Source organism: Sorex fumeus, unplaced genomic scaffold (assembly GCF_029834395.1).
Source record: "Sorex fumeus unplaced genomic scaffold, SorFum_2.1 ptg000122l, whole genome shotgun sequence".
Taxonomy (NCBI): domain Eukaryota; kingdom Metazoa; phylum Chordata; class Mammalia; order Eulipotyphla; family Soricidae; genus Sorex; species Sorex fumeus.
Genome location: NW_026606179.1, coordinates 55,082,200 through 55,108,807, shown reverse-complemented (window position 1 = coordinate 55,108,807; position 26,608 = coordinate 55,082,200). Strand labels below are relative to the sequence as shown.

Sequence of the window (26,608 nt, the reverse complement as noted above, 5' to 3'; positions counted from 1 at the left end):
GACAGAGTCAGGATTAAGCCCCAAGCACTGCTGAATGTGCCACAAAATAAATGAATGAATAAATAAAGCTCAAGGGATAGGACAAAAAACAGGTTAAGGACACAGAGGTGACCCAAGCAAGGCTTTCAGTTCAACGCTCAGCACATGGGGTAGTCACCAGGAGGTACAGTCTCCACGACAGAGCTAGAACATACAAGCAAGTATGAGCATATTCCAGTCATTTTCAAAGTAATCTAATTAAATGTATACATTTAAAAATAGCTGGGAAGCCAGAGAGATTGTTCAGAGGTTAAGGAATCTGCCTTATACCCCATCAAGTGAGGGTAAAATTCTTGACTTCACATATGATTCCCCCCATATCACCAGCAAAGTCAAGAATAGCCCATGAACACTGCTGGGTGTGGCAAACACACACACACACACACACACACACACACACACACACACACACTAGCTGACACAAAAACTCAGAAATATTTACTGCTGAAAAAACCTGAGAACCCAGAGTTCTATAACCAACTAAATTTCCGTTCAATGGTTTTATGAAAAATTATTTTAAGCAAATAAAAAAATCTATATATGAATAGACTCTCTCTCTCTCTCACACACACACACACACACACACACACACACACACACAAAGTAAAGCCTCTCTCTGAAGAAGGAAATTTAGCTCAGAAGCATGAAGTGTGATGGAAGAAAGAACAGGAGGCAAAGAATTCTGTGAGCAGGTGACTGAATGGAAGATTCCAAAATTTTCAATAAGAACCAGAGCAAGAGATTCTAGGGTATAAAAACAAGGTGGAATCATAATTCTGAGCCACACAATGTGTAGGATCAACTGGGAATTCTTGTACTACTCAGGAAGAATACAAATACTGATTTAACTTTAGATCCTATTCAAGTAGGTGGGTCAAAATTTTAAAAAAAACTCTTACATATTTTTTTAGTCTTGAAAACTTGGAGCGATAGATAGCACAGCGGGTAGGGCATTTGTTTGCCTTGCACATGGCCAATCCGGGTTCAATTCCTCCATCCTTCTCGGAGAGCCTGGCAAGCTACCAAGAGTATCCTGTCCGCATGGCAGAGCCTGGCAAGCTCCCTGTGGCGTATTTGATATGCCAGAAACAGTAACAACAAGTCTCACAATTAGACATTACTGGTGCCCGTTTGAGCAAATTGATGAACAATGGGAGTGCTACAGACAGGGCTACAGTGCTTTAAAAGAAAAAAAAAGGAGGGGCAGGGCAGGGACAAGGAAAAAAAAAGCCATTTAAGAAGCAATCTCAGAGCCAGAGAGATAGTATAGAGGGTTCCTCCAGAACCCCAAATGATCCCCACAAGCCCTGCCAGATGACCCTCCTGCCTGCACACCCTCCAAAGGGAAAAAGTAATCTCTAGAAGAACTGAAACTGTTGGTGGGAAGTGAAGGGAAGTGACAAAGAGGGGATAAAGAAAACCCAAGCCATTTACCAGAAGACAGGAAATAAGAAAAATGTAACCAAAACACATGTAAACAGCACAAATTAAAAAAAAAAGCACAACCAAGCAGGGTTTATTTTAAGAATACGGTTTAAGATTAGAAAATCTGTTAATATAATTCACCTCATTAACACGTGAAAGGAGAAAAGAAACAGATGAATAAATGCAAGGGAAAATTTTTATAAAATAACCATTTATGGCATGTAAGTTAACAAACGATATCTACTCTAAAATATAAACAATTCTTTCAGTGCAAGCAGCACTCCTTAATAAGAAAACAAGGATTCTCATGATTACAAATTATTGGAAGGAACTAAGCACAATATTAACAAAGAGAAGTGACAGGAGGATTTTTTTAATTTTATTTATTTATTTATTTATTTACAGTTGTAGATTTACAATTTTTTTTGTGCTTGGGTTTCAATTATACAATGATCAGATACCCATCCCTCCACCAGTGCCCGTTTTTCACCACCATGGATAATATCCCTCCCACCCCCATCCCCCCATCCCCCCCTGCCTCTGTGGCAGGGCAATCCCCTGTGTTCTCTCTCTCCGTTTGGGTGTTGTGGTCTGCAAAAGAGGCATTGAGTGGCAAACATGTTCAGTCCATAGTCTACTTTCGACATGCATCTCCCCTCCTGGGAGGATCCTGACAGGAGGATTTTTAAAAAAGACAAAACGTTTGTAGCTGGGGCGATAATAAAATGGGTAAGGCACTGGCCTTGCATGCCGCCGACCCGGGTAAGATCCCCAGCACCCCAGATGTCCCTGGGCCCACCAGAAGTGATCCCTGAGCACTGCCAGTTGTGACCCCCAAAACAAAACAACAATAACAAAAACGTTATTTGTAAACACAAACATTATTTTCTTGGATTTTCTTTGTTGCTGTTTCCCATTATGATTATAAGACTGTACCAGAGTTCATTCAATAAGTATGCTGAATATTCAAACAGCCTGAAACAACTATTCAAATGTTTTTTAAGTTTCTACTTACAAAAAGAACTCCTCCAAAATTAAAGCACCTAATGATATACCTAAAAAAAGGAATTCAGAATTTTTTGCCCTGCCTTGGAGATGCAAGGGAGTCAAGCCCAAGTCCTCACACAACTGCTCTACTGCCAAGCTATATCCCCTGCCCTTCCAGAAGACGCTCTGATATCTAAGACAGATGTGATCTGCGGTTTTCTTGTTTTTTGAGCTACACTCTGGGGGACTCTGAGGGTGCACCCTGAAGTCAAACCTGGGGTTCCTGCAGGCAAAGCACTTATTTGTTCTAGACCTTTGAGATGTCCCCTATAGTCACACACGCTCTCTCTCTCTCCCTGAGGCTATCACCTTCTCAGAAGACCCTCAACTGAATGAAAAGTCCCTCTGAGAACAGACAGAGCACAAGCTTGGGGTGCAGAGACTGATATTCAATTTCCAATTAGGGTAGAAGCCAATTCTGATGTAGCCAGATGACTTTCACCTTCCCAGAAGAGGTCAATGTCATTTCTCAACTAAAAAGTTTCATTTATTAAGATCTTAAGCTACTTTGTAGAATCAAGAACTTGATATCAAGGCAACTATTCTTTCTGTAACAAATGCAGACTGAATTGAGGGTAATGTATGTGCAAAGTTTACTTGCATTGATGGTACAGATGACAAGGCACTTGCTCTGCACAGGGTAGACCTAGGTTCTATCACCAGCACCTCATAAGCACCACCAGGAGTGATCCCTGAGCACAAAGCTGGGAATGGCCCAAAATAATGAAAAATAAAAATGAAAAATGACAGTAAGTCTTTTTTGGTAATTGTAGAAAATTTGCAACTTTTCTGTAAGTCTGAAAACATTTTGAACACTTTTGTTTCTTGAATCACTCCCACTGGTGCTTAGGGGGCCACTCCCTGCTCTATGGTCAGGGGTTACTCCAGGGTTACTGAGGACCATCCAGTAGGGGGGTTAATCCTGGGCCTCCTGCAAGAAAAGCACACACTCGGCCCACTGAGCTATCTCTCTGGCCCCTCAAATGTTTTCAAAATGTAAAAACACACCTATTCTTTTTTCTGTATATCCAACCCAGTAAGCTTCATAGCAGTGACTCAGTTTCATCAAGATGGCACCTGATAAACTCCACATAATCCCAGAAAACAGCCTAGTTTTCTTCTCATGAAAGTTGACAAAAGCTGATTCAAAAATCTGTCTAGAAACAGGAGCTGGAGCGATAGAACAGAAGGTAGAGTGTTTGCCTTGCACACGACCAACCCAGGTTCAATTCCCAGCATCCCATATGGTCCCCTGAGCACCGCGAGAAGTAATTCCTGAGTACAGAGCCAGGAGTAACCCCTGGGCATTGCCAGGTGTGAACCAAAAAGGAAAAAAAAATTGTCTAGAAGCAAAAAGCACCAAAATAGCTGACCAATTTTTTGTAGTTGTTGTTGTTGCTGCTGTCTATATCATACAGAACTGTTTATTCTGCTGTTTACAATACAAAGACACAGGGAAATGTTATTGTTGCACTATATATATATATGTATGTGTGTGTGTGTATATATATATATATATATATAGTGGAGGGGGTCAGTGCATTGAAACTGTCCATTAGGTTTGTTTTGCCAGATGTCTTGCCATTTAGAATACAAACTATAAACAAAGCAGTTCCTGGGACTTGTACTTTATTTTGTCGATCCCATCTGAATCCCTTATTTGTGCCCTAACAAGCTTCATTTATACAACAAAGCTTTTAAAAAGAATAAATTACAAGATGAAAGGATCTGCCCTTCAGGAAGACAAAACTAAAATAATTAAGAGAGAATTAGCACAAGGATAAACAAATTGACCAATGGAACAAAACAAAAAGGGCTTTGACAGAAACATCATATATGAAAGAAATGGCTTTGCAAATCTGTAGGAAGATTATCTTTCCTCACGAGCAGCTAGGAGACTTGGGGTTTCATATGAAAAAAGAGAAATAGGGTTACTATCTTACCCTCTTCAAACAAATTAATTCTCCTTTTATGAAGAACAAATATAAATGACAAAAATTCCTAACTTTTAGAAGAAAATATAGTATTTTTATGATCTCTGAGAAATTTTTATTTGCTTAGGACATCCAAGTCCTAAGGGAAAATAGCAATATGTTCAGTACCTTAAACTTAAGTCAACCATGAGAAATCAAAAGGAGGGGCCGGAGAGATAAGACAGCAGATAAGGCGCTTGACTTGCATCCGCCAACCTCGGTTCTGCCCCAGTACCTGATATCATCCTCTGGATCCTCTGATCATTGCCCAGAATGACTCCAGAGCCAGAGTCAGGGACAAGCCCTGAGCAGAGCTGGGTGTGATCCAACAACAAAAAACAAAAGAGAAAGAAAAGAAATCACAAGGAAGGGATGGAGAGATAGTAAAGCAGGTAAGACTTCTGCCTTAAATGTGGTCAAGCCACTTTGGTCCTTGATACTACATATCCCTGGATCCCTGAGCACAGAGGCAGGAGTACAGCTGGGTGCGGCCCATAATAAAACAAACATGATTCTAGCAGCAGACAACACATCTGAATACAGGAGGTCTGGGCTTGATCCCTGGCACCCATGCTGCCCTGAGCACCACCTGACCACCACGTGTGTGACTCAAAAACACAACACAAAAACAAAATAAATCATAAGGAGGGGTAGGGAGGTTGCTCGACAGGCCGGAGCACATGCTTTGCATGCAAGAACCCCAAGTTCAATCCCTAGCATGCATGCATATGAATAATGAGTTAAGCCACCAATCTGGAGAGTCACACCTGCATTACACACGAGGGTAAACACCAGAAATAAAATGAAAACACAAATGCATACAAACTCGTAGACAAAGAATGAACTATTCAATATAAACATGGGTAAAAGACACAAATCAGCACTTTACAGAAACAACTGTCAATTGCACAATATCAATATGTACTAAATATAATACATGTATAGTAAAACATAGTATGACAAGGTAAACATACCACAAATATATAGAGAGAGTATATATATACATAGAGAGAGGAGTGTACCATGTCACACACACACTAGAGTTAGCCTCAAATTAAAGTAGGACAAATCACTGGACGGAGGAGCAGCGAAGCTACCGGGGAGCGTGAGCTTGTACAAGCACAGTGGCGCTCTACAGGGCAGCACTGAATTAACAGCCAAAGAAATGTGGTCCCTTTATACAAACAAGCATGTGTCATAAAGGAGACTTTCGAGTGTGCGAAGAAATAGAAAAAACTTGTTTTTTTCTCAGGGGAGAAAAGGAGCGTCGAGCCATACACCCCACTGTGTTCAGGGGTCACCTCTGGCCATGCTCAAAGGACCATATGTGGTGCTTGGAATCAAAATTAGGGTCAGCCACGTGCAAGGCAAGTGAATAAACCCTTGTATTATTATCTCTCCAGCATCCTCGAAAATTATTTTATTTGTCTTGGGGCCACACCCAGCTATGCTCAGAGATCACTTCTGGTGGTAGTGCTCAGGAGAAGCTCTGTGTCACCAGGGATTAAACCAGGCTGTGACAGTGCAGGGCAAGAGCCTTACCTGCTGTCCTAGCTCTCCAACCCAAGAAAAACTTTTTTTTTTTTTGCTTTTTGAGTCACACCTGGTGTTGCACAGGGGTTCCTCCTGGCTCTGCACTCAGGAGTTACTCCTGGCGGTGCTCAGGGGACCATATGGGATGCTGGGAATTGAACCCGGGTCGGCCCCGTGCAAGGCAAACACCCTACCCGCTGTGCTATCTCTCCAGCCCCAGAAAAACATTCTTGAAGCAACTGAAAACTATTTTTATATCCTTTACTAAAATAATGGTTTGATAAATGCTATTTGTGGAATGCTCATACTCTAGAGGAGCAGAGAAAATTAATGAGTTAGAACAATTAATAATAAGATGGATTTATACAACTTGAAATCATTTGAGGTATACATGGATATGGAAGGCTAGAAATATTACGATAGCTCTCATAAGTTAATAGAATATGGTGTTAGATGGATATACGCAGTAAAGATATGAAAACGTACAGGATGACAAGCAAGAGGGAAGGCAGTGATCTTGGAACGGAGGGAGAAAAGTGACCATCAGGCAGAACGCGTGTAATTACAAATCTATACTGGGTATTAACTTGCTTGGTAGGCAAGTAATCTTTTGAATGCCTGAAATAGCTTGTTTAAAAAGAGACCAGCTTTCCTATTCAGCGTCACACCACTTATTTGATTTCCTGAAATGTGCAAGAGAAACCAAAATTGAAATAGCACAAACCCCAGTGACTTTGTCATTTAGCAATCACGGGACTGAAACTTGAAGAGTCTGTCTACTGAGAGTGAACCAGCAGGAAAAGGAAGGGTCAGGCTCCATCCTGGATCCCATAACAAGACCAACATTCGGAGTCAGGGAATTCCCACTATCCCATAAAAGTGACTGGCTTTCCCCCTAAGTGTTCTGAAGTCCTCAGGCCAAAGTCACTTTGTAATTAAGCCATCAAATGAAAACGTTGTGTCTCAGATATATAATCCAAGAAAAAGTCCTCTCATTCCTGTCCTTCCCTGGCTGGCGTGGCTGCTTAAAGCCAAAGTGGAAGGCAGTACCCCGAATTCCACAAGCCCACCTTTCCTGCACCCCTTCCAGTCGTGTCCTTGGCCCTTCTATTGGTTACCGCTAGCTCTCAGGCATCAAATGCTGACTTCCTGTTCCCCTTTACTGAGCCCTGGAGACTTGGAACTGGGAGACCTTTGAAGGAAAGTACAAAGCCAGGAAAATACAGAATGGAGACAGCTATATTTTCCAAAGGAAAGCGAATCTCCGCACAGTTGTAATAACTGTTCAGACTTTCCTGTCAGCAGCTGACATAAAGTAGCAGTTCAGACAGGGGACCAAATTATTTGTAGGTCAGTGAAGCTGTCAACAGTTAAAATTCAGTTTCAGTGGGCAGAGGTGGTTGAGAACCGGTTCTGGATGTTGACATGGTGATCCTGGCTTATTCCAGGGCCACAGAGATAGCTCAAAGCGGTGAGTGCCTGAATGTTTTGCTTGGGGTAGCCCTGAGCACCACCTGGTATGGCCCCCAAACAAACAAACAAACAAACAAACAAACCCCCCATAATCCTGTCTTCTAAACTAAGTATCTCTGGCCTTTCCTTTATACCCTCCTGGAGAGCAGATGGGTGATGGGTCCCTTTCCCATTCTGCTAAAAACTTTCACTCTAAAATCTGAATACAGCGGGACTAGGAAAATAGCTCAAGGGACAGGAGGCCCTATTTGACCCCCATCTGCGCATACTGCCAGGAGCAAACCCCAAGACAGAAGTCATCCCTGAGCACTGCCGGGTGTGGCCTAAGAAAAGTAGATGGGGAAGCAGCAAAAGTACAGCAGTTTGGGGCGTTTATCTTGCCCATGGCCAACCCAGGTTAGATCCCCGGCAGACCATATGGTCCCCACCACCACCAGTACCACCACAGCCCCACAGAATGGGAAGAAGTAATTCCTGAGCTCAGAGCCAGGAGTAACCCCTGTGCATCGATGAATTGACTCTTTGTAAAGAATTCCCATGGTAATTCCAGAGTTCTCTCTGGGCAGCCCAGTCATTCTCAGTTGGGAAAGCTGAGTCTCTGCTGGAAATGGCCTCAGGCCCCATGACCCTCGGCCTCAGACTCCCGACCCTTCACACTGCAAGGGTGTTGTGGTGATCAGTCATGCTGAAACTCAGAGCCCCTGGTTGCACTCCAGCAGCTGGGCCAGACCCGCCTCCCGCTGCATCCTGCTCTCCCGCGCTCAGGGCTTGCTGTCAGCATGGAAAACACCAGAGTTCAGAGATGGCGGCCTCTGGTGATGTTCCACCAAGGGATTTATCACCCGCAACCTACTCAAATACCTCCCCCAAAAGCTACCAAAAATTCCCCCAGTGAGAAATGCTATTATGAGAAGGAGTGGCTGCTTTGTGACTCACACTGTTTCATTAAAAAGAATTTTTTTCAAACAAATTTCAGTAGAAGATTCCAAAGGTTTTCCAAAGCCACAGCAAAAACAGAACAGCTCATAATACTATTTCGCAAAGGGCTGCTACTTCATAGGAGATGCCGGTACCTCCAAACTCAGGCGATGCTTCGATTCATCTCTCATGTTGCACGTGGCCGCCGGGCAGAAAGGGGGTCGGAAACATGCAAGCTAGACACTGTCAGCAAGACTGGTTCACGGGCTCTGGAGACAGAAAGCAGTGAGCCTGCAGGCCAGCCGTGTCACAGCTCTTAAGGCCTGGCCTTGGGTCTCCAGTGTGGCTGGCCGCAGAGGCACCCACGTTTCAGCCATATGTGACCAGGGCTGAGGAAAACAAGTCACAGATGACATGCATGGGCATTTGGTAATGTATGTGACAGCAGTGGGCAGTGCTATGACAAAGTTGCTTTGAAAGCTGACCTATGGGGCTGGAAAGATAGCATGGCCGTTAAGGCACTTGCCTCGCACACAGTTAACCTAGGTTTAATCCCTGGCGCCCCATACGGTCCCCCGAGCCCTGCTAGGAGTGATTCCTAAGTGCAGAGCCAGGATTAAGTCCTGAGACTGTGAGGTATGGTCCAAAAACAGGAAGAAGGAAGGAAGGAAGGAAGGAAGGAAGGAAGGAAGGAAGGAAGGAAGGAAGGAAGGAAGGAAGGAAGGAAAGGCAGGCAGGCAGGCCAGACGGTGTAATAACTCTGAAGGTATTAAAAGTATGAAAGCATCTGTGATCTCCCCTGGCACCCCCACATGGTGCCCTGAGCAATACCAGAGATGCAATTCCTGAGCCCACAGCCAACAGTAAACACAGTTAGGTGTAGCAACTAGATAAAAGTAAATAATAAAAAAGTCAAAATACCCACTTTCCAGGACAGAAAACAGTGGGCAAGGCACATGCCCAACCAAGGTTCGATCCTGGTTCCCAAGCCCCACCAGTAATGACCCCTGAAAGCAGAGCCAGGAGTAAGCCCTGAGCACAACTGGGTGTGGCCCAACCCCACCCCACCCTTTCTTCTAAATAGAAACTAATTTATATTTACAGTAAATCAAATACTTTATAGTTTAGGTTGGAATTCACAGAACTCTCCTCAAATCTGATTTTCCAACCTGGCAAGAATTAGGATAAAAGAATTGTAATAGTTCTCACCAAGGAATACTTCCTTCTCCAGGAAAAGAGATCATTTGAGGGGTCGAAGAGATAGTCCAGTGTTAAGGTACTTGCCAACGCCAAAGAGATTTAATCCCCAGCACCACATATGATCTTCTGAGCACTGCTGGGTATGGGCCAAATACCAAAATACAAACCAAAAGGTACTGTACTCATTTCAGAAGGACTCTGGAGGATGATTTACTGGACATACTTTTTGGGGAGAACCAACAAGAAAGCTGGAGCCACTAGTTTAATTCACTAAGACCAAAAAAAATCAACAGACATTCCTAAACAGAAGGTGAGCAGGGGTCATGGCTAAAGCCTGTGCAAGAGTCCCCTGAGCACTGCCAGGTGTGGCCAAAAAACCCAAATTAAAGGAGAGAATGAACAGCGGGAGAAAATATCATCTGTGCAGCAGCCTTACCTGCAAACACCTGTATTTATTTGTTTATATAACAGAGTTGCGGAAAAAGAAGGATTCATTCTTCTACCAGCTGATTCAGACTCTCTCTTAAGGTGTGAGAAGGCAAAGATTCTTAGAACGAACAAAGTAACGTACACCTTCCTTATACAAATATGTTCGGACAGGGGTTAGCTCATCAGCAGAGCTCTGACCTTGCACACTCAGTCGCAACACACATGGCTCTCTGAGAATCCTGGAGCTGACCCTGGTGGCTCCCCCGGAGTGGACCCCTTTAAACTATGCATTCCCGAGGGGCTAGAGTGATAGTACAGTGGGTAGGGCACTTGCTTATTCCCGGCATCCCATATAGTCCCCCCAGAACTGCCAAGAATAATTCTTGAATGCAGAGTCAGGAGTATCCCCTGAGCATCACAGGGTATGGCCCAAATACAAAAAGAAAACAACATACTCCACGCAAGGAAGATAACCCAAAGGGCTGGAGCACATTTCTCGCCTGCGAAGCCCCAAGTTCCAGCTCCAGCACCACAAGGTCCCTAGCACTGGTGGCCCCAGCACTGAGCTATCTGGCTCTCTGGGCCCCGCAACACTGCTTGGAGGCCCCCATCCTCAAATGTATTCCCAGCATCCTACACGGGTCCCGAATACTGGAGGCACCCAATAAAAAGGAGTCAAGAAAATAAATGTTAACTTAATAGAGCGCGCGCGCACGCACACACACACACATATACACAACAAGCAGGACAGGAAAGGGAAAGCTGGCATTTTATTCACATTACTGTTTTTGTTTGATTTTGGTCTTTGGGTCACAACCTGGCCCTTTCTATTATTGGGTTGGGTTTTTGGTGCTTTTTGTTTGTTTGTTTGTTTGCTTTGTGTTTGTTTTGCTGTGCTGGGGTGGAACCCAAGGCCTCATACAAGCAAGGCAAATATTCTCCCATTGAGCTACAGCCCTGGCTCAGCATTCTGTCCTTTTTGTTTGGAGTCATGCCCTTCAGTGCTGAGGAGACCAGGAGGTACCACGGATCAAACCCAGGCCTCCGACATGCAAAGCCGTGTTCAGCCCCAAGAGCTCTCTCCAGTCCGATCCCGTCCACTTGAGAAGCTGGATCCCTCCTGAAGTCTTGGCTTCTCTCGCTGCCTGGCTGGGACTATATGAAAGAGGATGTAACCAGTGAGCCTTTCTGGAGCACAATCAGCCAAAGGCAGCTGTGCTGCAGAGAAATCAGGAGATGACAAGCACAGAAGGCAAAGGGACACGTCCACAATTACCTTCTGTTCCGAACAGCTTCAATTCTTGGGACAAGACAGATTGGCTCAAGAAGATCTGTAGAAGGAAAATGCTGAGCTCCATGTGCAAAAGAAAACATCCAGGGGATGTAGCTCAGCATAGAACATGTGCCTTGCTGCTGCAGATCCCTGGATTCAATCTTCCCAATTTTATTTATTGGTTTAAAAAAAAAAAAAGACTGGGAGACAGATCCAAGGGTCAAAGTGCACACTCTGAGTGCAGAAGCCTTGGGGTCGATTCCCAGCACCATATGATGTCCGCCCCCCCCCCCCCCCCCGCCATTCCCACCCAGGCACTATAAGCCCTACATCTCTTACCCCACTCCAAGAGGCAAAGAAAACATCAAATCAGGAACAGTGCTCTTGCTAGGTGAAATTTATCCAATGGGAAAAATGGGAAAAAAAATGGTAAGGAGTCTGCTTACAAAATATTCAGCTAGTTCAGTCATCGTGAAAATAATGCCGGGGGGCCGGAGAGAGTACAGCAGGCAGGGCGCTTGTTCGCCTTGCATGCATGCAGCCAACACGGGTTCTATCCCCAGCACCCCATATAGCCCCCCAAATCTCTCCAGAAGTGATCTCAGAGTGCAGAGCCAGGAGTAGGCCCTAAGCACAGCCAAGGGTGGCCCAAAACCAACAGCAACAACAAAATGCTAATAACAGTACCCAAAAAAGCATTCATAATTCTTCCTGTCTTGAGGAAAGAAAAGCTAAATCCATGGCAGACTTGAGCCACAAACACAGGCAGGTTCTCTGATGACATTTTCAGAACCATTTGTTACAAACTGAATTCCATAGTGGGGTGCAGCCTTGGGCATTGTTAACAAGCCCCCCAGAGAATGTTGGGCAGAGTCAAGTTGGGCAACCCTTTGAACCATTCACGGAAACTGGGAAAGTTCTTGATTGTATCTGCCTCCTTGTTAGAGACCCAAGAATGTGCTACAAATTCTTATCATGCCTCCTCTGACTCACATTCGGGGACCGGTGATCCCTTCTTCTTCTTCACTCGCCAAAGAGGAAGACTGTGTTCTTAATTCACACAAGTCCAGAGAGAGATCAAGGGAAACAGCCCTAGCACTCTGGAAACTACCCTAGATGCTGATTTTAAGATTAAAATGGGGCTAGGAAGGGCACCCGAGGAGCTGGAGAGCATGCCTGGCAGGAAGGGTTGGGTCCCAGTCAAGTCACAGCCTCCTAGGCATCTGTGAGTAGAGCCCCGCTCACTCAGCAGTAGGGGGTGGCACCTCCCCACTGCACAACCCCTGCCCCCCCCAAAGAAAAGATTCAACTCGATCGTGTTTCTAAGTCATACCGGAGGGTTAGTCTTCCTGGTATTCATTCATCCCAACAACTTACCCCTAGAGCACATCAAAATCAGGGCCCCAGCTGCTGGGTCAAGGACAAATTTGTGTCCTGCTGAGAAACTGTTTCAGAAGCAGGGGCCAGGGAGAGGTTACACACTTCACTTGCGAGAGCCCTTGGGTTTGATGCCCAGAACCCTGGCAGGAGAGGTCCTCTAGACCCCTGGGTGTAGCCACTCCCCCAAACAGATGGTCTGATGAGCTTGGGAATGAAATTCTGGAAACTAGAGGGAAGTTATACACATTCATTCTTCTAAAGGACTGGGAGGTTTGGGGCTCCAGTTTCTAGTGCCTCAGGGAACTGCTGCTGTGAAAAACAATCCTTTCCCAAAGGGAACTAGAGTTGATTCATGTCATTAGGAGAGGGGGGGGGGCGCGCACCTGTCTGACTGCAGCATACAACAGTTCCCTGAGACCCCAGGAGGAAGCACTGAGCTCCACGAATGTGGCCCCAAGCCACCCACCAAAGAATGGTTTGGCTCAGGGTAATCCCTGAGCAATATTGGGGTGTGACTTGACTTAGCAGCAAAAATGCAGAGATATCATAAAACAATACTTTGTGAATAAAACCACCTTTCTTTCTTTCTTTCTTTCTTTCTTTCTTTCTTTCTTTCTTTTCTAGCCAGACATAGCTCAACAGGCTGGACATATGATTAGCATGTAGCAAGTTCAGGTTCAGGCCACACAGCACCCCACGGTTCCCACTAAGCAACAGCTGGAGTGACCTCAGAACACAGAACAGGTATAGACCCTGAGCACTGTCAGGTATGGCTCAAAAACCAAAATTATCTTCTTAACATTTTAATTTTAGAGAAAATAAGTCCTCATGATAATAGATAATAGGGCTGGAGCGACAGCACAGCAGATAGGGCGTTTGCCTTGCACACGGCTGACCCAGGTTCGATTCCTCTACCCCTCTCGGAGAACCTGGCAAGCTACCGAGAGTATCTCGCCCACACGGCAAAGCCTGGCAAGCTACCCGTGACATATTTGATATGCCAAACACAGTAACAACAAATCTCACAATGGAGACGTTACTAGTGCCCGCTCGAGCAAACTGATGAACAATGGGAGGACAGTGCCACAGTGCCACATGATTATAGAGAATCAAACACTCTGCTTTTAAAAAAAGTCTTCAGGGAAGAAGAGATAGTACAGTGGGTAATGCACTTGCCTTGCACACGGCCAATTCCAGTCTGATCTCTGGACCCCATTCCAATTACTGAGCATCACCGAGAGGAGCCCTGAGTGCTGAGCCAGGAGTAAGTCCTGTGCACTGCTGGGTTTGGTCCAAAAACCAGGAAATATTTTTAAGATGCTGGGGGACTGGAGATATAGCACAACAGGTAGGGTGCTTGCCTTGCACATAGCCAACCTGGATTCGATTCCCCAGCATTCCATATGGCCCACTGAGCACCGCCAGCCACGAGTGATTCCTGAGTCCAGAGCCAGAATCAACTCCTGAGCACCGCTGGGTGTGGCCCCAAAACAAGACACTTCCCTTGTATGCAGACTCAGGTTTGATCTCTAGAACCACATAAGGTCCCCTGAGCACCACCAGGAGTGATGCCTGAGCGCAGAGCCAAGAGTAAGCCTCTAGGGGCTGGGCGATAGAACAGCTGTAGGGTGCTTGCCTTGTGTATGGCAGACCTGGGTTTGATCCCTAGAACCTGATATGGTCCTCCAAGTTCACCATGCCTCTTCCCTTCTGAATATAGAGCTAGGAATAAATCCTGAGTACCGCCGAGTGTGGCTGCCCAAAAAAAGAACTCTGGAAGTCAGAGAGATAGTTGAATGAGCTGGAGCACATGCTTTGCATGCAAGACACTTGGGTTCAACCTTCAGCACTATATGTACCCAAGACTTGGTATGGCCCCAAAATAAACTTATTATTTTTTTTTTGCTTTTTTGGGTCACACCCGGCGATGCTCAGGGGTTAGTTACTCCTGGCTCTGCACTCAGGAATCACTCCTGGCAGTGCTCAGGGGACCATATGGGATGCAGGGGATTGAACCCGGGTCAGCCGCGTGAAAGGCAAACACTCTACCTGTTGTGCTATTACTCTGGCCCCAAACTAAAAAAAATTAAAGAAAAAAAAGAAGAATTTCTGTGAAGACTTACAAACATCCATCAGGCACATGGAAAAAAAAATCATTATCACTCATTTTCTGAGAAATGTAACTCACAATACCAAATGATAGCATATCACACCATGAGAATCATTATATCAATAAGGCAGAAAGACTACAAGTACCAGTGGGGATATAGAGAAAAAGGAACCACTGAATGCTGCTGGTCAAATGTAAACTAGCCCAACTCCTATAGAAAACAGTATGGAAATTTCTCAAAATATTAAAATAGGTCTACCACATGATCCAAGAATTCCGCTCTGGACCAGAGAGATAGTACAGCAGGTAGGGATCTTGCACACACTGTCCCTGGTTCAATCCCCAGCATCCCATATGGTCCCTGAAGCACTGCCAGGAGTAATTTCTGAGCACAGAGCCAACAGTAACCCCTGAGCATCACTAGGTGTGAACTGAGAAAAAAAAAAGTTTTAAAGAAAAGAATTCCACTCCTATATTCAACTCAAACAAAAGAAATGATCTCTGTAGTTCCAAGCTATGGAAAGAATCCAAGTGCTCATGGAGTGATGGGTGAAGACAGATGTATAATGGAATATACTTTAGCCATAGAAGCCGAAGCCTTGCTCTCTGCTACAATATGGACGGAACTGAAGGGACTGAGCTTAAGCAAAACAAGGTCAGCAGAAGAAAAATGAACACTGGAAATCTCACTCATCTGTGACATACAAAGAAACAAAGGAAAAGACCAGACAAAGCCACATGAAAACCCAGCCCTCGATTCTGAGCAGAACTGAGGTTATCAAGAGAGCAGGGGAAAGAGAGCGAAGGAGGAGGCGAGCAAAGGAAGGCAATAGTGGGATACTGTTACTTGGGTGGTAGGTATGCTGTAGTGACATTTTGCAACAATGTTAAACTGCAACCCTAAATTGAAAATGGTATTGGAAGCCAAAATTATCTCAATTTTTTAAAACTTAAACACACATACACACACACACGACTCTTGGGCAGGAGCGGTAGTACACCAGATAGGGCATTTGCCTTGCACATGGTCAACCCAGGTTCACCTTATGTGTTACCCTGAGCCTGCCAGGAGTCATCCTTGAGCACAGAGCCAGAAGTAAGCCTTTCACACTGCTGGGTGTGGCCTCCTGAAAACAAAAAAACAAGTATGATTCTCAAAGTGGACCTTAAAAACAAAAACACCGGGGTTGGAGAGATAGCACAGCAGGTAAGGCATTTGCCCTGCACGCGTCCAACCCGGGTTCGATTCCTAGCATCCCATATAGGGTCCCCTGAGCACCGCCAGGAGTACCCCTGTGCATTGCTGGGTGTGACCCAAAAAGAAAAACAAAAACAAAAACACTATACTTTGGCAGGCCAGGAGATCATCCTGCTCCCTGGAGACCACAGAACGTTTTCACTTCTTCAGAAACCACAGAAAGCATCAGCCCCACAAGCATATCTAAGATGAGGCAGAGGCCTTCTGGGCCACTGGGTAGGGATAGATACTTTCCCTAACCTAATGCTCAAGTAAACTCAAAGACATGGGGATGGGGGAGGGGGGAACAGGGAAGAGATAATATAGCAGATACAGCACTTGCTTTGCACACGGCAGACCCAGTTTCAATCCCCAGCACCCCATATAGTCCCCCAAGAATGACCCCTGCAATGGGTGTGATCCAACTTTCCCCTCCCCTCAAAAAAAGCGAGAAGTGGGGCCAGAAGTATGGCTCAGTGGTAGAGCAAATGCCTCCACTCGCGAGGCTCTGTGTTCCATCCCCATCACTGGAAAAAAGGTCACCTCATGTATGTCAGCTTCAGATGATGGCATGGTGACAATGGAGAACAGTTTGGATTTTTCTTAATATACATGTGGACAAATCCATATGGCCAGGAAGTCAGTGAAATCCTCAATAACCTTTCATTTTCAATATGACACAGAAAATAACCACCACCACCATCCCGAACACACATACACAGTGGATCCTTTGTGTTTTCCGCTAAAATCTAGAAATTAATATTCTAAGCTAAACAAAACAAACAACACAGAATGACCAAACCTCCAAGATATCATCCAAGCAACCAGCAGAAGTTAAATACTTCGACTTGTGTGTGTGTGTTGGTGGGGGAGGTACTGAGGGTCGAACTCAGGGCGTCACACATGGCGGGTAAATGTGTGACTCAGGCCCAATAAACTTAAATGTGGAATGGAAGGGACACTCATTCTGAACCCACAAAGCGACCTTCTCAATAGCACACATTATCATGAATGGTTCACCAATATAGTTCAGCTTGCAGTAGAGAGCATGAGTTTCCACATTGGGGACACATTCCACAGTTCTAAACCTCTCTGCCCAGCAAATTCTAGGAGGCCAGGGCTGAGGAGATGGCTCAGGGCTATGCCTTGCACGCACCAAGGCATCATGTCCACAGGAGCACCACAGGAGCACCACAAGTGCACACCCACGGAACCCAGCCCAGCCACACTGCTGAGCCTTAATACTCACACTGCTGAGCCTTAATACTGTTCTGGTGGGGAGGGGGAGGGAGGGCAGAGTATTGCTGCAAGTGACTCTCAGATTCCCTGAGTAGCGTTTGGAAGCATCCGGCCAAAACACACATATTTTGTGTTGACCATGTGGAAGAGAACTCTAAACAGTGGCTTTCATTATGCATGGTCAGCTGCTGTCATAGAATATCTCACGAGACCCTCATAGACAAGCTCACACGGTAAGCAGGACATTGTCTCCATCTTACAGGTGACATAATGGTGACTGGCTAAAATGACTTCCTTTGCAGTAACCCCTGGGGAGAGAGCTCAGGGCTCTTGCATGCGTGAGCCTCTCAGGCATGCATCTCTGGCACCACAATAAATAAACAAATAACAAATGACTCACTTTCCCAAGGTCCCAGGCCAGGCAGTTGATCTGAAGCCCAGGAGGGAGCTGAGCCTGGCCCTCAGGGCTCTCAGCTAGTGTGGCACCCAGGACAGCCCCTGACACCCTCAGGTTCCAGGGTGACGCCCAGACTCTGGCCCTGCAGGCTGGTTTCCATTCCAACTTAACTGCCTGTTTAGCTACCTGACCCAGTGTGGACTCCTTAATCCCAGTGCCCCAAAATCAGTTTCCTGGAGAAGAGGAATAGTCTGACCTCATTAAGTGAGATTAAATGAGATAGACACGAGGCACTCAAATTCAATCCTACTACAAATTGTCTGCATCAGACACACAGTACAAAGTCACACTAGTCATTAAGAGAATCCTGCTCTTAAGTTTAAGAGCTTAAAACTTAGTTCAGCTAAATCTGAAAAGGAATTAGGTTTTGCTCGTCTAAATTTGGGGCCACACCTAGCTGTGCTCAGGGCTTACGCCTGGATCTGTGCTCAGGAAACAATATGTGGTTTTGGGGACTGAACTTGGGTTGACCATGTGCAAAGCCAGTACCCATCTCTCCAGCCCCAAAAGGAAAGAGATTTTAAAAAGACAGTTGTGTTGAAGTGTTATTAAGATACAAATGAGTGACGGTGTGGCAAAAAGGAGGGACCTCCCTACTGATCCCTGTGAAGAATAAAGCTGAGCCCCAAGGGGGCTTAGAATTCAAAGGAATTCTCCAGAAATAGGAAACAAAACAACATTCGAGGGACAGGGAAGAGGCAACTGAGGGTCTCAGTTCGAGGGTCTCAGTTCAGGGAAGAGAGGGAACCTGGGCACTGAGAGAAGGGAAGTGTTACTTCAGGGAACCTTCAAAGGATCTGAGCAACAATTTTTATAGGCTGGTTGCTAGAGATCACTGCACCTATTCTTGTAATCTTTGTTTTTTTAAGATGGGGGACGGGGCACCCGTAAGCAGAGCTCTGGGCTCTGGGAATGGCCAGCAATTCTCAGATGGCTCAATGCTCAGGCCCAGCTGTGCTGGGGCCCCCATGGCAAACCCTGGGGAGTGCTCTGGGAAAAAACCCAGAGCCCCTGCATGCCAGGTATGCCTTTGACTCCTTAAACTACTCACTGGCCCCATCACAGCTATCCTTAAAATAACGAAGTAAGCCTTGAGAGGATGTGTCTCCCCCAAGGTCATAGCCCCTCGGAGGAGCTGGGAACCCACAGTCTACCTCTGAACACACCGGCTCACTCCCTTTGGGGAGGCCAGTGCACGCAGAACTTCCCTCTTCCTTTGCTTCACAGTGGCTTTCTATGCTCGTGAAGAGTGACAAAAGTACCTTGAAAATATAAGCAACAAACATCACCACATCAGCTCCAGGCATCTGGCCAACTGGACACGAAATTCTTACCCTTTGACTCGCAGGACACCAGAGCAAAAACCTTACTCAAAGGCTACAACATAGAAATTTATCTTCTTAAAGCAATGATCAAGAGAAAAAGGAAAAAGGAGAATCCCATGGCCTGCTCCGTAGGGGAGATGGAATCACCATTACAACAGACTGGAAATACGAAGGGCCAAATCAATGATTAACTGTACACAGGAAAATCTAATTTCATTTCTTGGATAGAACAAATCCCAAGATGGAGCAATAGTACAGAGGTAGGGCACTTGCCTTGCACACGGCTGACCTGAGTTTGATCCTCAGCACCCCATCAGGTCCCCCAATCCCTGAGCACAGAACCAGAAGTAAGCCTTGAGCACTGTTGGGTGTGACCCAAATTAAAAAGGAAGAAGAAATCCCTATGTCAGAAGTTCACATTAAGGGTGTTGCCACCCTCCCCCACCAAGAATATCTGGAAATGCACAGAAAGTAGAGGGCAGACTAGTTATAATCAATGTCCTGCACAGACAGAATTGTCCTATAAAGTGTGTATATATATGTATATATATGTGTATATATATGTATATATATATGGAGGCCAGAGCAATAGTACAATAGTAGGATGTTCACCTTGCATGCAACTGACCCAGGTTCGATCCCCAGCATTCCAGAGGGTTCCACAAGCACCTCCTGGGTGCAAGACCAGGAATAACCCCTGAGCATCACCAGGTGTAGCCCAAAAAACATTAGTTCAATCATAAATCATGTGTGTGTATATGTGTATATACACATATAAAACTTGGGGACAGGAGTTTGGGCAACAGCTGTCAGTAGCTCAATGGCTACTTCTGGCCCTGTGCTCAGAGATCACTCCTGGCAGTGTCTGGCTGACCATATGCAGTGTGAGGAAGCAAACTCAAATGATGTAAGACGCTTTACCCCTGTATTCTCTTCACCCCCTAAAGAATATATACATTAACTGCACGTGCACGCACACACACAGACACAAACCCCATTTTTTCTTTTTGGGGGGGTAGTTCCTGGAGCCTAGTCCTGGTTCAACAGAGGGTTGCTACAAGCAGTACTCAGGGGACTTGGAGATCAAACCCAGGACTCCTGCATGGAAGGCTCGTGGTCCCGTCCCACTGTGCTATCTTCCCAGCCCCTAGAAACACATTGGATACCCCTCCCTAGAGGATGAACAGGCTCCAGTGTTTCACTTTCCATGACTCACTGGCTCACTCTGCCATCAACACAACTGGAAGGGGGGAAAACATTTAATAACTAATGAGCTTTGAGAACTGAGGAAATCTGAAATTTTTTTAGTCCAATCACAAATCATGGCATGGGATCTTGCAGTAAAGTAAGAATAAAGACGTTTCTGGACTGGAGAGATAGTACATCGGGTATGGTGCTTGTCTTGCATGTAGCTGACCAGGGTTCAATCCCCCCCCCGGCACCTTATATGGTCTCCCAAGCACTGCCAGGAGTGATCCCTAAGCATACAGACAGGAGTAAGGTTTGAGCACCGCCAGGTATGGCCTGAAAACAAAACAAAAGAAATTCTAATAAGAGACAAACTTAAATGTTAATGCCTAACATGCATGAGATCCTACATTCAGTTCCCAGCATCGGGAGAAAAAATTAACAAAAAGAGAGCTCTTTCTGTAGACAAGCCTTTATGGGATTACATTTGGTTTGTAACAAACACAACTCAGTGATTTTACAGAGAACTCTTTAAACTTTCACTTTAAAATCAGATACTAAGGACAGTTCTTTTAAAAACTTAACCACATCATCTCAAATAGCTGATTCTTCTTAAACCAATTTTTGTAAGAAAGAATAGTCTTATGATGTCCAAAGTGAACCAAATGACTGAAAGTGCCAGAGACAGTCAAGCCTCCCTCCTGTCTCTTTCAGGAGAGATATCCAATGCAGATCAGAGAAGTTCCAAATGTTATCTAGTGGTCTGTTCAAGGATTAAAATGTCACCCTAACAATTCAAAAGGCAGCACTAAGAGGACTCTAAGTTAAAAAAACAAAAAGCAGACCATTTCCAGAAATAAAGAGATCTAAAAAAAAACCCTACCATATTTCACAACACCTAGAGCAGTGATGCAACAGATAAAATCCCTGTAAGCAACCTTTCTCCTATCCAACATTTAAATTTTCTCAACTCTCTCTCTCAAAAGGTTCTGACTTGTCTCCAACTGCTCAATTAGCAAAAGGAGAGGCCTCACACCCCTTTTGACCAGTGAAGCCTAACCTGGCTTCTCGGGTTAGCTGAGCAGACAGACCTGTTTTCTCCCAGAAGCTCTGCCAGCCAGAGACTGGGAAATCGACTTTCAGCTTTTTACTGACCAGTCCCCAGGAGTTCACAAAACGAATTCACCCAGATTCTTTGAATCCCCTTCCGGTCATGTGCTACCTCTTGTTACCAAAAGGTACAGACTGCTGGGAGGACCGGATCAAGATCTTAGCATGGAAGGGGATGGATTTGGAAGAGGAAAAAGATGGAGGGAAGAGTGAGCCAAGCCTACTGCAAGCATGCAGCGAGCTTCCGGGGCCCTGGTCCTTCAAGGCCTCCCAGGGAGGCTGCGGGCTGGGCCTTCCTCTCATCCGGCCACACCTGTCTCTGCCAGGGGCCTCCTTGCTGCTCCATTTTAAACCATCCAAGCCCATCTCCAGCCAGGTGGCCACACCGGGCGCCTCCGTCTGGGTGGAAGCCCCCATCAGGGAGCCCCACTGGCTCCCCATTCTCTTCGCACACACTCTGGGTGGCAGCGCTCGGTAAACCGGACCCCCACCCCCACACGCCGTGCCCTCCCTCCGGGGAACGGCGAGGCGGGGACACCGCAGCAGTGACAGACGACGGGGCTGGTGGCGACCGGCTGGTGGCCACGAACGACCCCCTCCCCCCGAGGGGCGGCGGGCGCCCACCCGGGGGGACTCGGCGCTGCCCATCCACAAGTGAGCCCACGCCCGAGCCCCAGGGCGCCCGCCGGCCGCGTCCCACCCCCCCCCCACCCCAACCCCCGACCCCGCGCCGCGGGCACTCCCCGCGCCCGCCGACTCACCGCTGTGCGAGCTGAACCACCTGGGCGCGATGTGCAGAGGTAGAGCATCCGCCAGCGAGGCTCGGGAGCCCAGGTACAGCATCCCGTCTCTATGGTGACCGCCGCCCGTCTCCGGGTAACCATTGCCGTGGGCATAGGTGGCGTCGGACGCCGACCCCCCGCCGCCGGGCGCCCGCTCCGAGTCGCCGGGGCCCCGGGAGGCGGGGGTGTAGAGGCCAAAGGGCACCCCTCCGGCCGTGCCGGGGTCCATGCCCATGCCGGCCACCGAGCTGACCGACCGGCTGCGCAGCCCCATGGCCCCGCCGCCCGCCCGGTAGTGCCCGAAGTGGGGCGCCCCTCCCGGCGGCGGCACGGCGCTGTCATCGGTGGAGACCCCCGGGAAGGGGCCCCGCGAGCGGGCCGCCGTGCTCTGCTTGCCCCCCATGCTCGCCCGGGCCCCGCTGGGGCGGGAACGCGGAGGCCGAGCCCCTCCCCCCCGACCCCTCACTCAGCAGCCGGGGGAGGGCTGGGCGAGCATGCGGGGGGGGGCGCGCGAAGAGCGGCCGAAAACGCTTCGCAGGGCCGCGCGGGGGGCGGCCCGAGGGCGAAGGCCCGGGAAAAGCCAAGGAAAAAAATAATAATAATAATAATAAAATCTCCGGGCGGAAGCGGCGGGCGGAGCGGCCCGGCTAGGGCTGGCGGCGGCCGCGCGCGGCCACACGCATGTTCCCCTCAGGCCGCCCCCGGGCCCCGCGCCGGAGCCGCAGGGAGGCGGGCGGGCGCGCGCGGGGAGGCGCCCGGCCAGGCCCTGCGCGGCCGCGTCCCCCGCTCAGGGCGCCGCCACCCTGCCGGCCTCGGCGGCCCGCGGTCCCGTCGCGTCGCGCTCTCGCCCCGGCCGCGCCGCCCCGCTCGCTCCCGGGCTGCGCTCGCCGGCGCTCCCCGCCGCCGTGCAGACAATGGAGGGCGGCAGAGCGCAGGCGCGGCCCGCGCCCCCTCCCCTCCCCCCGCCGCCTTAACCCCTTCGCGGCCCCTGCGGCGCGCGCCCGCCGCCGACGCCCAAGGAGGTCCCCACCCACCGGGCCGCCCGCTCGCCGGCGGCCGCCGCCCCGGAGGGGCTTCCGCGGAGCGGGCGTCGGGGAAGTCCCCGCCGCGGGGTGGGGCGGGGGGAGGCCGGGGGGCTGATGGTTCGGGAGGGAGGCGGGAGTGGGGGGGAGCAGCGCGAAGCACCTGGTGGGGGAGGGGCGCCGTGGTTCCTGGGGGAGGGGAGGAAACACCGGGAAGAACGAAAATTCCCCGAGACGCCTACCTGGCTCCGAGGGACGCGGTCACGCTCCCCTCCCGGCACAAATTTGCCCCCACAGCACCCTCTGGTGGACGTGCTGTCCGCTCTTTGGGGTTCTCTCTCCATCCAGAGACCCTCACTCAGATCAGAGGACTTAGCCGCCGTGGGGGGATTTCTAGCACTTGGTGGTGAAACGGGGCACCCGGGCACTGACGATTCTGAATTTTACTGACAGTAAGTAGATCAGAACTCCCTGCTGGGGCTTAAGCAGGTGGGTAGCATTCCTCAGCTCAAGCGTAGCACTAAAGACCCTTAGAGGTACCAAGGGGGAGAGTACGGAGTAATGCAGCTAGAAGGGATTTCACCTTTTTCTTTTTCTTTTTTTTAGGTGCCGCGGACGTTATCTTGCGTCTCACTCTTGCAAGGCAAGTATCATCTACCGCTGACCTGCGCGTTCCAGCCCCTTGATTTTCCAGATGTGGGTGCTCCCAAGCAGTGCTGGGGACTAACTACTTCCAGCAATCTACCGGCAGGGTGGATGGTACAAAGCTGGTGATTCAGCAAGACTCAGCCCCACCAAGGTGCTGGGCATCACCAGAGCCACCTCAGATGTCCACTCACACACACACACACACACACACACACACTTGTACAGGAGGACGAGGGATGTGGCTCAGTGGTAGGCCCTGAATTTGACATCTGAAAACAAATTCTAGGGGGACAGAATGATAATGCAACAAGTAGGGCACTTGCCTTGCAAGCAGCATCCCATATGGTTGGCATCCTCCCCCACTTGCCTGCCCCACCATGCACAGCCAGGAGTAATTCCTGAGTGTAGAGCCAGGAGTAACCCCTTGGAACAGCCAGGTGTGGCCCAATAAAAACAAAAACAAAAAGCCACAACAAATTTTTAAAAATTCGTGCAAGAATATTCACGGTAGTATTAGTTAAAATAGAAAGAAAGGAGCGAGGGAGAGGACTTGAAGGACTGGAGCCCCAGCTTTCGTCCCCGGTACAGCATGGTCCCCAAACCCACCCAAAGGACTGAGCCAGGACTGAGTCCTGAGCACCAAGCTAAAGTACCCCTAAGCACTGCCAGGTGTGGCTCATACAGATCAAACAAAAGAAAAGAAACAGCCCAAATATCCATCAAGTGGTGAATGAAAGAAACAAATGTGGCACACTATGCAGTAGACTGTTAGTCTTAAAAGAAACAGAGTGCTGATGCTTGGTGATAACTTGCTTCAACGTGAACCAACCTTGGGAACCATACAAGAACAAAAAGGTAATCATAATGTCTTACAACTATGAAGCCCTGGAAAACAAAATCAATCCAAATAGTTCACATATTGAGTAAGTCACTTGACAGAAGTATACAGAAAAAAGTCCATTGATTCAGAAAGGTTAATGGTAACCAGAGTCTTGGAGGAGCAGAGATTGGAGAGTGACTGCACTGCTAATGGTTCATTTTATTTTATTTTATTTTTATTTTTTGGCTGAGGAGGGTTGAGCCACATCCAGTGGTGCTCAGCATCTATTCCTGGCTCTGTGCTCAAAGATCACTCCTGATCATGCTCTGGGGACCATATGTGGTACTGGGGCTCAAACCAGGGTTGGCCTCATGTAGGACAAGCACTGTAATTCCTTTCCTCTCTGACCCCATATTTTCATTTCTTTTTTGGGGGGATAGTACCACTCTTGTTGCTTGGGGACTATTTCTGGTGATGCTCAGGAGAACATACAGTACCAGGGATCAAACCTGGGGCTCCCATCTGTTTCAGCCCTTTGAGCCATCTTCTCCTGGCCTTTTATTTGTACTCACTCCATTTTTATTAGGGGCCTCTCAAGCACTGCTCCAGTGGCTCAGGGGTCACACCTGACGCTATTGGGCCGACCAGGCTGGTCTATTTAGTTCAGTGGTACCCAGTGGCACCAAGGGAGCACCCAGAAGTTCTGGGGTCAGGGAAAACTAGATGCACTTCTGGGACAAAACTCGGGTCCTGATACATGTGAGGCATGCACCCCTAACTCCTGAGCTATCTCCCCAGCCCCCTGGATTTGCTTTTTATTTTTTTAATTTTTTTTGCTTTTTGGGTCACACCTGGCAATGCACAGGGGTTATTCCTGGCTCTGCACTCAGGAGTTACTCCTGGCGGTGCTCAGGGGACCATATGGGATGCTGGGAATCGAACCCAGGTTGGCTGCATGCAAGGCAAATGCCCTACCCGCTGTGCTATCTCTCCAGCCCCTGGATTTGCTTTTTAGAGTTGAAAATATTCTAGAATTAGATTATGGTAGTAGTAATGGTTGTAAATATGACCAACCCCTCTGAATTGAATATTTAAACAAGTGAATTATAGTGCAATATTCAATATGCCAAAAACAGTAACAATAACAGGTCTCATTTCCCCGACCTTGAAAGAGCCTCCAATATGGCAGCGTTGGGAAAGACGAGTAAGTAGAGGCAGCTAAAATCTCAGGGCTGGGACAAATGGAGATGTTACTGGTGCCTGCTCAAGTAAAACGATGAAAAATAGGATGACAGTGATACACACATGCGCGCGCACAGGTGCCTGCGTGCACACACATATACGTGTGTACCTGCAGTGGCAATGCAGTATGCTAAGGTAGCCTGGAACAGTGCACAGCAGGCAGCAGACGCTGAGCATCTGTTGAATGAATGGGTGGATGGTAGTGCGCTCAGAGGCACGGTGCTGATGGAAAGGCTGGAAACAGGCACTGACAGCGATTTTAAGCCCAGGTCTGAGATAAGGCAGACAAGGGAGCTGGAAGGGGCGGTAGGCAGAGAACTGTGTTTCAAGAGAACGTTCCAAGCAAAGGGAAGAGTCTTTTTGAAGATGAAAGAGCATGACATTCAACAGAAAGCATGAAAGCCCAGAGAGTTTCATTGGTAGATGGGATCCAACACTAAGGCCCCTCGAGGGGCCAGACAAGAATGGCCCGTGGGTCCCTGTGAGCATATCCTTAGGGACAGAGAGGTGGGGATATTTAATCAATGCCATTATCATTAATAATAGTGTCCAATGATTAATGAGCATAAAAATGACATTTTTCTTTGCTTATCTATTCATAAAGAGAATAGGAAAACATGAAACTACATATTGTAGTCCCAGGGGATGGACATCAGGAACTGCTGAGTAGGTGACAAGATGCATGAGAAATATTTCAGTAGGCTGCATGGGCCTGGGGTTACTCTCCAACACAGCATG

The 26,608-nt window shown here is 47.7% G+C and overlaps 1 protein-coding gene across 4 annotated transcripts in view; it reads right to left on the bottom strand.

Moving 5' to 3' along the window:
• Positions 1-22,661, bottom strand: part of ZNRF1 (zinc and ring finger 1) — a 91,915-nt gene extending 69,254 nt beyond the window's left edge. For all 4 annotated transcript variants that reach the window (XM_056135938.1, XM_056135939.1, XM_056135937.1 and 1 more), the window contains exon 1: positions 22,118-22,661. In XM_056135938.1, coding sequence (XP_055991913.1) covers positions 22,118-22,541 — 424 coding nt within the window. In that variant the 5' untranslated portion in view covers positions 22,542-22,661. The remainder of the gene's footprint in view (positions 1-22,117) is intronic.
• Between the last annotated feature and the right edge of the window lie 3,947 nt (positions 22,662-26,608).